Source organism: Podarcis vaucheri, assembly GCF_965113315.1.
Source record: "Podarcis vaucheri genome assembly, chromosome: 9".
Taxonomy (NCBI): domain Eukaryota; kingdom Metazoa; phylum Chordata; class Lepidosauria; order Squamata; family Lacertidae; genus Podarcis; species Podarcis vaucheri.
In genome coordinates this window covers 2,602,755-2,615,598 of record NC_138767.1, presented here as the reverse complement: position 1 = coordinate 2,615,598, position 12,844 = coordinate 2,602,755, and the positions used below count along the sequence as shown (strand labels likewise).

The window sequence follows — 12,844 nt, the reverse complement described above, 5'->3', positions numbered from 1 at the left end:
CATAAGCCATCCTCATTTCTGATTTGATCCTGGAATGACCTGCTTAGGACAATCCTGTTTTCATTGGAGAAATGTTGGAGGCTATGTAAGACCGGAAGGAAATCAGCCCTGAGCGCTCACTGGAAGGACAGATCGTGAAGCTGAGGCTCCAATACTTTGGCCACCTCATGAGAAGAGAAGACTCCCTGGAAAAGACCCTGATGTTGGGAAAAATGGAGGGCACAAGGAGAAGGGGACGACAGAGAACAGCCTCCACTAGGCAAGTGCCTGGAACCCCTGGTGTCTCTAACCGCTCAGAGACTGGGGTGGCATGTGACGTTATTATTGCTGCTGTCGTTGTTGTTGACAGATTTTACAAACAGGGCAGTCCCTGCCTGCAGGCTTGCAGTCTCCTGGGCACGACTCAAAAGGGCAGTGCTGACATCGCCTTCATCATTGCAACAAAAACAACAATTCAGCTCCATTTGGTACGCAGGATGAGACCCTACCTGCCTGCAGACTGTCTCGCCAGAGTGGTGCATGCTCTAGTTATCTCTCGCTTGGACTACTGCCATGCGCTCTACGTGGGGCTACCTTTGAAGGTGACCCGGAAACTGCAATTAATCCAGAATGCGGCAGCTAGACTGGTGACTGGGAGCGGCCGCCGAGACCACATAACACCGGTCCTGAAAGACCTACACTGGCTCCCAGTGCGTTTCCAAGCCCAATTCAAAGTGTTGGTGCTGACCTTGAAAGCCCTAAACAGCCTCGGTCCAGTATACCTGAAGGAGCGTCTCCAACCCCCATCGTTCTGCCCAGACACTGAGGTCCAGTGCTGAGGTCCTTCTGGTGGTTCCCTTGCTGCGAGAAGCCAAGTTACAGGGAACCAGGCAGAGGGCCTTCTTGGTAGTGGCACCCGCCCTGTGGAACGCCCTCCCACCAGATGTCAAAGAGAAAAACAACTACCAGACTTTTAGAAGGCATCTGAAGGCAGCCCTGTTTAGGGAAGCTTTTAATGTTTAATAGACTAATGTATTTTAATATTTTGTTGGAAGCCGCCCAGAGTGGCCAGGAAAACCCAGCCAGATGGGTGGGGTATAAATAATAAATTATTATTATTATTATTATTATTATTATTATTATTATTATTATTATTATTATTATTCAGCACATTGAGAGAGCGCATAGCTCAGAGACTGAGCACATGCATTGCACAAAGAAGGTCCCAGGTTCAGCGTTTGGCGTTTCCCCCTGAAACAGGGACAGGGAACCTGAAGGCTTCGAGATGCTCATAGACCCCAGCTCCCACCAGCCCCAATTGCAGGGAATGATGGGAGTTGTAGTCCAACAGCATCTGGTGGGCCACAGGCATTCCACATTCCGTGGCCCATTTGGTCAAAGGTGTGCTCATCTTTTGGGCAGTCTTGAATCTAACTGTGAACTTTGCTTTGCTTCCCCCTCCAGGAATTTGCCCTTGAATCAGCCGCTCCCACCGGCTATGGCTTTGCCCTTCTTCCTTTTTGCATTCTCCAGTTATGTCGCCCAAGGTATGTTTGCTAAATACTAAACCTGATTGCTGAAATGTAGCCTTATTAGACTTTACCGATTGGTAGGGTGAGCGTTGCTCCCAGAACAGGGAGGAAGGCGTCAAATGACACCGAGGTTGATTCAGAGAAAGAGTTTATTCTGCTCTCCGGGTAGCAGAAGGCACTTGCGTGGTCAGTTCACAGCAAGTCCAAAGAAATGAGAGATTTCATGCAGTATATATATCCTCCAGGCACCCTCTCCCCCCTTCCCCAGGAATCCAAACACGTCAGCTTATACATGTAAGTTGACATCACAGATGTTCCTGCTCGTGTACTCTTAACCATAAAAGGGTTTCCTGTTCCTGTGCTCTTGACCATAAAAGGGTGTTCCAGTTCCTGTATTCCTTATCGTGGGGTAAGAAGGTCACCAATTCTAAGAGTCCTCCTGGCGCCGTTCCCGGGGGGGGGGCTGACAAGGTCTGTGCGTCACTGTGGTCAGGAAGTAAGATAAGACCCAGACGTGCCATCCCTGCTCCACTGGAACTGGCAAGGCCATCCATTGCCGTCACGGACTGATAAAGGAGAGGGCTTTGAGCACTTGTTTATACAGCTGGCTTTCTGTTTATACATTGACTCAAGAGCTCAAGTTAATGCATTTTAGAAATGCTCCCTTGGAGGAGGAAAAATGAGGATTTTGGGTCCCGTTTCAGACTGACTGCACAGAACCCGTTCCTTCCCCCTTCAGTAACAAGTCCTTTCAGGGGGAAAGGTGGGATATAAATAAATAATAATAATTCCTATTGCAGCCTTTGGTTCCTGGGCTGTCACGACCCCCGAACATTTGTGGAGCGTCAAAGACTCCTGCGTCGTCATCCCGTGCACCTTCAGCTACCCCAGCAACGTCGAAATCCCAAATGGCATCACGGCCATTTGGTACAAAGATAACGCAGGGCAGAAGGCTTTGGTTTACCACTCAGCAACTCCTGGTAGCGTTGAGGGTGGGTTTCAAGGACGCACAGAGCTGCTGGGAGACCCCCTCCAGCGCAACTGCACCTTGCTCCTGAGGGGTGTGACAACCGCAGATGCTGGCAAGTACACTTTCCGGTTCGAAATCAGCGAGGGGAACCGCTGGTCCGATCAAAAGGGGGTTGTTTTAACCATCACCGGTAAGTAACCAGACACTCCCTGCCCACAAAAGTCTGCTTTGTGATGCATCCCGATCTCTCGACTGTTTTTGCTAAGCCTACCCGTCCTCAGGACTTAAGCCAGCCTTCTTCATCCTGCTGCCTTCCAGATGTTTCCTGCTTGGCAGGGGGTTGGACTCGATGGCCCTTGTGGTCTCTGCCAACTCTATGATTCTATGATTCTATTCTATGATTCTATGTTTTGAACTACAACTCCCATCAGACAGGGAGCTGGAGTGCAAAACATCTGGAGGGCAAAGCTTGGCTTAAAACAACTGAATGTTGCTGTTTAGTCGTTTAGTCGTGTCCGCCTCTTCATGACCCCATGGACCAGAGCACAACAGGCACTCCTGTCTTCCACTGCCTCCCGCAGTTTGGTCAAAGTCATGCTGGTAGCTTCGAGAACACGGTCCCACCATCTCGTCCTCTGTCATCCCCTTCTCCTTGTGCCCTCCATCTTTCCCAACATCAGGATCTTTTCCAGGGATTCTTCTCATGAGGTGGCCAAAGTCTTGGAGCCTCAGCTTCAGGATCTGTCCTTCCAGTGAGCACTCAGGGCTGATTTCCTTCAGAATGGAGAGGTTTGATCTTCTTGCAGTCCATGGGACTCTCAAGCGTCTCCTCCAGCACCAGAATTCAAAAGCATCAATTCTTCAGTGATCAGCCTTCTTTATGGTCCAGCTTTCACTTCCATACATCACTACTGGGAAAACCAGAGCTTTAACAATACAGACCTTTGTTGGCAAGGTGATGTCTCTGCTTTTTAAGATGCTGTCTAGGTTTGTCATTGCTTTTCTCCCAAGAAGCAGGCGTCTTTTAATTTCGTGGCTGCTGTCACCATCTGCAGTAATCATGGAGACCAAGAAAGTAAAATCTCTCACCGCCTCCATTTCTTCCCCTTCTATTTGCCAGAAGGTGATGGGATCAGTGGCCATGATCTTCGTTTTTTTGATGTTGAGCTTCAGACCATATTTTGTGCTCTCCTCTTTCACCCTCATTTAAAAGTTTTTTTAACTTTAAACAACTGAATGGAAGCTACTAAATTAGGAAAGGCTGCGCCCCACTGTATCAAGCTGGAAAAACCCCTCTGCTGTTTAACCAAGCCATTTATAGAATCATAGAGACATCTAGTCCAACAAACTGCAGTGCAGAAATATGTGGTTTGCCCTTACGGGGATCAAACCCATGACCTTGGCTTTATCAGCACCACGCTCTAACCAACTGAGCCACCTGCAGGCCATTATCATCAGGGATTTGTGATGGAGTGAAGGCTGTTCACTAACTGTGGTTGGCTGAGCTGCTCTGAGGTCACAGAGAGGCAGGGCAGGCTGAAGGACCTGGCTGTGATTGGCTGGACTGCTTTGACCTAAAGCACGGTTGGCCAAATTCTTTTCCAACATGAGGGCCGTATTGATAGTCAGGGCCACATGCCAGGGATGGGCACAGCCAATATATCTGTTTGTGCATGAGTGTGTACACCCACACTGCATGCAGCACACATGTGAGATGCACACAGATACACTCGCCACTAGGGATGGCAACAAAAGTGAACAAAAGAGCAAGCCGAGCTCATTTCAGGGGTTGCATTAGATGACCTCAGGGTTCCTTCCAACTCTACAATTCTATAAGCACAGTCTGATCACAAGCGGGGAGAGATCTGTTGTGCTCAGATTCTGCTGCCAGGCTTCCCATGGAAATCTGGGTGGCCTCTGTGATGAGGTGGGCCGATGGCCTGACCCTGCTGCAGGTCTCTTCCTGTGGGATATATTGATTAATATTATCCTTCCTAACTTCTGTTAGCAAGTTTCTTCACTTTGTTGTTTATTCGTTTAGTTGTGTCCAACTCTTCGTAGCCCCCTGGACCAGAGCACGCCAGGCCCTCCTGTCTTCCACTGCCTCCCGCAGTTTGGTCAAACTCATGCTGGTAGCTTCGAGAACACTGTCCCACCATCTCGTCCTCTGTCATCCCCTTCTCCTTGTGCCCTCCATCTTTCCCAACATCAGGATCTTTTCCACGGAGTCTTCTCTTCTCATGAGGTGGCCAAAGTCTTGGAGCCTCAGCTTCACGATCTGTCCTTCCAGTGAGCACTCAGGGCTGATTTCCTTCAGAATGGAGAGGTTTGATCTTCTTGCAGTCCATGGGACTCTCAAGAGTCTCCTCCAGCACCAGAATTCAAAAGCATCAATTCTTCCGCAATCAGCCTTCTTTATGGTCCAGCTCTCACTTCCATACATTTCCCTACTACTCAGCAGCGAGCTGGTTGCAGACTCGTTAGAGAGACAATAAGCAATTCAAACTGGCTTGTCCAGATTGAAATACAGTGGTACCTCTAGTTACAAATTTAATTCGTTCCGGAAGTCCGTTCTTAAGCCAAAGCGTTCTTAAACCAAGGTGTGCTTTCCCATAGCAGCGGGGGACTCAATTTACAAATGGAACACACTCAAGAGGAAGCGAAACATGTTCTCATTCCAAGGCAAAGTTCACAAACCAAAACACCTACGTCTGGGTTTACAGCGTTCTTAATCCAAGTTGTTCATAAACCAAGCTGTTCTTAAACCAAGGTACCACTGTTCTGGGGACGATACGATACGATATGATATCTTTATTGTCATTGTCCCGTACAGAACAATGAAACTGAAAAATCTACATAAGACATTCAAAAACCCCTAAAAACTCTGAAACCCCATTTTAAAATACAATTATCACTCTATCTTGCATCTCCCAGTACCAAATACAACTCTGAACGGCATGATGCAAAGCCAAAAACCACTAGCAGATCCCCAAGCAGCTTCCTGACTAAAGATGTAAGATTTAACAGAAATACAGTGGTACCGCTGGTTACGAACTTAATTCGTTCCGGAGGTCCGTTCTTATGCTGAAACCGTTCTTATCCTGAGGCGCGCTTTCGCTAATGGGGCCTCCGGCACGCGATTTCCATTTGCATCCTGGGGCAAAGTTTGCAAATAGGAGCAGCTACTTCCGAGTTAGAGGAGCTCGTAACCTGAAGTGTTCGTAATCAGAGATACCACTGTATGTTCTATTATTCCTAGTAAGACCCCTTTGATCCCTCCTAAAAGAATAAAGACACAACAGTCTTATTCAAAAGTAACAAAAAGAAGTTTTACTCGCAATCAGGTGATCCCTGAAGGCAGGCTTTAGGCTTAAATTTACAAATACTGTATGTACAAACAGGTTTACCCCATATAGGTGAAACCAGGTGAAGCAGGAAGCATGCAGGACGAAAAAGAAGGAAGAGACAGGGAGGTGGCTATGTGACTTGGCTTTCTACCAGGTTTGGAAAGGTCATGCCCACCTACTAGTCACATGCAAAAGGAAGGATGCTCCAGGCCAGGTGGAACAGGAAGTTCAACTGGCTGGACCAACATTCCCCTGCATGTTCACTCTAGGCAAGCAGGAGATGTTGTACTTGACTGCTCCAGAGGATTACATCCCACACTTCCAACACGTTTATGTTCAATTGTGTGTTTAGAATGGAAGGGAGGTTGGGTGTCCAGACTCGGCAGTTAAAGAAACGTGGACATTGTTGAGGAGGTTCGTAGGAGAGGCTGAGCCAGCACAAACCAGGAACTGAGCAGGAAAATGAAACAGTCCATTGCACGTTGTGGATTTTTGACGGCAGTGTGATGCCTTTCATGGGCACCAGAGGAAGTGCAGGCAGGCGCCCTGGCGCCCGTGGGCACTGCGTTGGCGACCCCTGATCTAGTGGTGCTTCTTATCTCCCTTCCCATTCAGACCATCCCTTTCTTTTCTTTCTTTCTTTCTTTCTTCTTTTTTTTATTAAAGATTTTCTTGACTTACAGAAGTATGTGTAATGTCTCTCGTATTTTATCCATGTAACATTTTTACAAATCAGTTTCATTTGTTGAGACATTAGGAAGAAAAGGGGTGGGAAGATGAGTGGGGGTGGGGTCGGGTGGGGATGTTCCTACTTTCAGCAGCCAGAAACACCATAACCAGACACTGGAGAGACCTGTCAGGAGTAAGCATGGACCAATGGTACTAAATATTATGGGAAACAGCCCTACTAGAAAAAATAAACAAACTGAAACTGACACGGGGACAAACAGAAGAAGACGCCTTCACCCCGGTATGGCTCCCCTTTATCACATACACAGCCCAACAAGACAATGATAATAATCCACCAACGGCATACAAATCAATATGGCTAACCTGATCCAAAACACCCACCCACCCCACTCACACATGAAAACAAAGACCACCACAGCCAACCACAAATGAACAGCCACACCCTGGGCCAACCCCAACCTCTCTCACCACCAAAGGAACAAAAGTAAACAGCAGAGAACCTACACGAGCAACGCTGATACCAAACCCTACATACATTAAGCAAAACAGACCATCCTTTTCTATTCCCTTTTGTTTAACCAGGTTGGGGTGTCTACTTCCAGCTGATTCTCTTCCCATCATCAGCTTCCCCTCAGTGATAACCATTCACCGAGTTTATGCACAAATTTGTCCTCCCAGCCCAGTGTACACCCAGAACACAGGCACTCTGCTTGGTTCCTCATTCTATCTTTAGCCCAGGCATTTCTCAGGCTGTTCCTCCAACAAACAACAAAACAAAAAAACTTGAGAGCAGCTAATTAGAGCTGAAATCTGAAACTTAAGCATATTTGCAATGGAAAGCCTGTGTCCCATATTCAAAAACAGAGGATATAAGAGCCGAGCTTCACTTCTGCTTGTGCATTTCTAACTGCTTTTAGCCTGTGATGTCTTCCTTAGGTCACCTTCCAAACAACCTGTTTACAAACACTCCAAGGGACAATCCTGGATTTACGGAAGCCGTCCTGGTTTCTGATTTGATCCCAGAATGTCCTGCTTTTCCTTTGTTGTTGTTGTTTAGTCATGTCCACCTCTTCATGACCCCCTGGACCAGAGCACGCCAGGCCCTCCTGTCTTCCACTGCCTCCCGCAGTTTGGTCAAACTCATGCTGGTAGCTCCAAGAACACTGTCCCACCATCTCATCCTCCGTCATCCCCTTCTCCTTGCGCCCTCCATCTTTCCCAACTTCAGGGTCTTTTCCAGGGAGTCTTCTCTTCTCATGAGGTGGCCAAAATCTTGGAGCCTCAGCTTCAGGATCTGTCCTTCCAGTGAGCACTCAGGGCTGGTTTCCTTCAGAATGGATCGGTTTGATCTTCTTGCAGTCCATGGGACTCTCTAGAGTCTCCTCCAGCACCAGAATTCAAAAGCATCAACTCTTCCACGATCAGCCTTCTTTATGGTCCAGCTCTCACTTCCATACATCACTACTGGGAAAACCATAGCTTTAACTATACAGACCTTTGTTGCCACGCTTTTCTTTAGGATGCCCCTATTTTTATCAGAAAAGTGTTGGAGGGTATGGAATTACCCTCCAAGCCAAGGAGATAAGTAACTGTATAACCTTTAGAAGACATCTGAAGGCAGCCCTGTATAGAGAGGTTTTTTTAAAAAAAATGTTTTTATATACGTTGGAAGCTACCCAGAGTGCTGGGGCAACATTCTGATGATGATCATCATCATCACCTCCACCAACACCATGGAACAGAATGTCCCTATTTTCAAATGTTGGAGGGTATGTGTTTATTGAGCATTCACCCTGATTGGCTGGAACCAGATTGGCTGGTTAGACAAAGTTGGCTATTTAATGAGCAGCCTTTCTGATCTGCGCGGAGGTTAGCCCATGTTCTATCCAGCAAAAATTATCCTACACTTTCCAGTTCATTTTCCAGTCATTTTCCTTTTTGCAAAATGCCAAATCAGGTTTAATAGCGCAACCTGAATTTTCTGGTATGTAATTTATCCCACCTGAAAATCACGCCCATATGTTTCCCCCACCCCCCTCACCCCAATAATTATGTGTCACTCTTCCCCTCTTCCTATCTACAATTAATCAAATGACAATTAATCAGTCATCTATATCTGTGTAAATATGATATTGTTGGTTGGTTTGTGTTTTATTGTGTATTTTATGTTCTTAATTTGTATTTTTATGTTGTGAACTGCCCTGTGATCTTCAGATGAGCAAAGAGTTGATCCTTCCTAACTCAAAAGATTCTGCTCAGCTAAGCCCATCCTTTTGCCCTTTCTCCTTAGACTCGGTCGACATTCCCACCATTGCCTCCCCGGACGACCTTCGTGAAGGGATGGAGGTGTCCTTCAGCTGCTCCAGCCCCTACACCTGTCCCTATGACAGCATCTCCATGAGTTGGCTTGGCTATGACACGACGACCTCGCTTGTGTCCAAAACACTGCAGCTGGACACAGCAGCATCACTCAGGAAGCAAACCCTGACCACTTCCTTGTCCTGGAAGGACCACAACCGGGAACTGAGCTGCGAGGTGTCTGTTGGGGAGCAGGTGGCCACGGGAAGAATCACACTCAACGTGAAACGTGAGTTTATCTGTGTGAGGAGGATGGAGCGGCCAGGAGGGGCAGTTATCAGTGACAGCAAATAAATTAGTTCTACAGTGGTACCTCTGGATGCGAACAGGATCCGTTCCAGAGCCCTGGTCGCATCCTGAAGCGAACGCAACCCGCGTCTGCACAGGTTGTGATTCGCCGCTTCTGTGCATGCGTGTGACGTCATTTTGAGCGTCTGTGCATGCACGAGTGGCGAAACTCAGAAGTAACGCGTTCTGTTACTTCCGGGTCACCGTGGAGCGCAACCCGAAAACGCTCAACCTGAAGCAACTTCAACCCGAGGTATGACTGTGCAGTGGTATCTCGGGTTACATACGCTTCAGGTTACATACACTTCAGGTTACAGACTCCGCTAACCCAGAAATGGTACCTTGGGTTGAGAACTTTGCTTCAGGATGAGAACAGAATTCCTGCTTCGGCGGCACGGTGCCCCAGAAGAGGCGTGTGGCCAGCCACTGTGAGAACCGGTTGCTGGAATAGATATTCTGTTGGCCTTACCTTCTTATGAAAAGACAGCCTTCATTTCCCTGTGATGGATTCAGTGCTCAAGAAAATGGATGTTGCGCTCAGCGAGCCACCGTCATTCCTGTTCTTCGTCTCAAAGTCTTCCGCTTGCTCTTAGATCCCCCCAAAGGTGTGAAAGTGTCACTCCATCCCTCCTCCAAGAACATCCGAGTGGGCGATGAGGCATCCCTGACATGCACTGTGGACAGCAGCAACCCCGAAGTCACCGCCTACAGGTGGTTCAAAGATGGCGTCTCCTGCGGAAGCGAGCCACTTAAAACCATCAGCAGTGCTGCCCGTGAGGATTACGGCCTGTACCACTGTGAGGCAGAAAACTCTGTGGGCATTGGGGTGGCCGAAGGGGTAACCCTCTATGTTTTCTGTGAGTACCAAGGAGAGGGACTTTGGTGTACGTATCTGTGTACATATTTATTCATTTTTGAGCCAGTTACATGCATCTTCATTTAAAGCAAAGAATTGTGGGAAATGTAGTTTATCCCGAAATAGCTACAGTTCCCAGAATCTCTTAACAAGGATTCTTTGCTTTAAGTGGTGCAGGTGTGATCTAAAACCAGGAGATTAAGCAGATGGCATGTGTGGGGAAGGTGGGCTCCATCCCATATGGCCTCTGCTCTCAATTGTCCAGCTGTTAGAATCATAGAATCATAGAGTTGGAAGAGACCACAAGGGCCATCGAGTCCAACCCCCTGCCAAGCAGGAAACACCATCAGAGCACTCCTGACATATGGTTGTCAAGCCTCTGCTTAAAGACCTCCAAAGTAGGAGACTCCACCACACTCCTTGGCAGCAAATTCCACTGTCGAACAGCTCTTACTGTCAGGAAGTTCTTCCTAATGTTTAGGTGGAATCTTCTTTCTTGTAGTTTGGATCCATTGCTCCGTGTCCGCTTCTCCGGAGCAGCAGAAAACAACCTTTCTCCCTCCTCTATGTGACATCCTTTTATATATTTGAACATGGCTATCATATCACCCCTTAACCTCCTCTTCTCCAGGTTAAACATGCCCAGCTCCCTTAGCCGTTCCTCATAAGGCATCGTTTCCAGGCCTTTGACCATTTTGGTTGCCCTCCTCTGGACACGTTCCAGTTTGTCAGTGTCCTTCTTGAATTGTGGTGCCCAGAACTGGACACAGTACTCCAGGTGTGGTCTGACCAGAGCAGAATACAGTGGCACTATTACTTCCCTTGATCTAGATGCTATACTCCTATTGATGCAGCCCAGAATTGCATTGGCTTTTTTAGCTGCCGCGTCACACTGTTGCTTTTGCTTAATCTCTTGCTTATGCCTGAAATTATTTTGGGAGTTTTGAATGGTACCCATGCAAATGGAGAACTGCCCTGTGGCTAAAGAGAAATAAGCTGAATCTTGCAAATCATTACAAATGTGCTACAAGGTTTAAGTAGAATATGCTACACAAGCCTGTCGATGTTTCAGACTTCCATCAGCCTCAGCCAGCATGGCCACTGGGCTGGGATGATGGGAATTTGAGTCCCACAACATCTGGAGAACAGCAGGATGGGTAGCAATATTGTCCATTCACCATGAATGGGGTAACTGTGCCCCTGAAAGACCAGGTGTGCAGCCTGGGAGTCATTCTGGACTCACAGCTGTCCATGGAAGCGCAGGTCAATTCTGGGTCCAGGGGTGCTGGAGCGTGGTGATGGAGCATGGTAAATAGAGCATGGTAAATAGAGCATGGTAAATAGAGCTACAAAGCTCTTTGCTGTCCCTTGACTAGGCGTGTCACCCAATGAAGGAGGGGAAATGTGACCAGCGCCATTAATTCCGGGGTCATTCCATTTTTATTTCTGGTTTTCAATTTTATACATTTCAATAACTTTACAATAATTTCAACATTTTGAAAATCGGCTCCCCCCCCCACCTTTCTGCAGTTATTTTCTGCATATTCCAAATTAACTTAACTTACTCATTTATTCGTCTGCTTTAAATACATACTCTTATATAACTGCAGGTTGTACTGCAAGATTCCGGGGTCATTCCAAGTATGGGATTACTGAAACTAGCTTTTTCTCACGGTTCCTTCTCCCCTAATCTTCCAGCTGCTGTGCTGTCCATCAGCCCTTCTTCCAGTGTCAGGGAAGGGGAGACGGTCACGCTGACCTGCGACGTCCCTGGAGAAGACAAGCAGGAGATCCACTACAGCTGGTACAAGAATAACATCTGGATCAAGGAAGGCAGCGCCCGGATCCTGGTCTTCCATGAGGTTTCGGTGGGAGACACTGGCTATTACTCCTGCAAGGTGCAGAATGACAAAGGGAGTGAGACATCCCAAGCTATTGGCCTGAGCGTCTTCTGTGAGTTTCCTGACGTTCCCTCTTGCGCTTCATGTTCAGAGCACACTTCGTATCAGGGATGGGGAACCTGTGGTTTCTCAGAGGTTGCTGGATTCCAACCCCCATTATCAGCCCCAGCCAGCATGGTTCATGCTCAGCAAATAGGGGAGTTGTGGCTCACAGCATCTGGGGGCATCTGCAGATATATATACAGTAGACCTGAAGGAGCATCTCCACTCCCATCGTTCAGCCCAGACACTGAGGTCCAGCGCCGAGGGCCTTCTAGCGGTTCCCTCCCTGCAAGGAGTGAGGTTACAAAGAACCAGGCAGAGGGCCTTCTCATAATAATCATAATCATAATCATAATCATAATAAATTTTTATTTATACCCTGCCCTTCCCAGTTCAAAAAGTGGGCTCAGGGTGGCTAACAACAAATTTCATAGAATCATAGAATCATAGAATCATAGAGTTGGAAGAGACCACAAGGGCCATCGAGTCCAACCCCCTGCCAAGCAGGAAACACCATCAGAGCACTCCTGACATATGGTTGTCAAGCCTCTGCTTAAAGACCTCCAAAGTAGGAGACTCCACCACACTCCTTGGCAGCAAATTCCACTGTCAAACAGCTCTTACTGTCAGGAGGTTCTTCCTAATATTTAGGTGGAATCTTCTTTCTTGTAGTTTGGATCCATTGCTCCGTGTCCGCTTCTCTGGAGCAGCAGAAAACAACCTTTCTCCCTCCTCTATGTGACATCCTTTTATATATTTGAACATGGCTATCATATCACCCCTTAACCTCCTCTTCTCCAGGCTAAACATGCCCAGCTCCCTTAGCCGTTCCTCATAAGGCATCGTTTCCAGGCCTTTGATCATTTTGGTTGCCCTCCTCT

The 12,844-nt window shown here is 47.5% G+C and overlaps 1 protein-coding gene and 1 long non-coding RNA gene across 2 annotated transcripts in view; one reads left to right on the top strand and one right to left on the bottom strand.

The window, feature by feature from the left end:
* The window catches only part of SIGLEC1 (sialic acid binding Ig like lectin 1), a 53,329-nt gene that overhangs the window by 5,662 nt on the left and 34,823 nt on the right, over positions 1-12,844 (top strand). The window contains exons 2-6 of the mRNA XM_082236260.1: positions 1,444-1,526; positions 2,312-2,671; positions 8,809-9,105; positions 9,758-10,021; positions 11,719-11,973. Of these exons, the coding sequence (XP_082092386.1) occupies positions 1,478-1,526; positions 2,312-2,671; positions 8,809-9,105; positions 9,758-10,021; positions 11,719-11,973 (1,225 nt within the window). The 5' untranslated portion in view covers positions 1,444-1,477. The remainder of the gene's footprint in view (positions 1-1,443; positions 1,527-2,311; positions 2,672-8,808; positions 9,106-9,757; positions 10,022-11,718; positions 11,974-12,844) is intronic.
* LOC309540200 overlaps positions 11,719-12,844 on the bottom strand; it is a 46,567-nt gene continuing 45,441 nt past the window's right edge. The window contains exon 2 of the long non-coding RNA XR_014223125.1: positions 11,719-11,911. This is a non-coding gene — a long non-coding RNA (uncharacterized lncRNA). The remainder of the gene's footprint in view (positions 11,912-12,844) is intronic.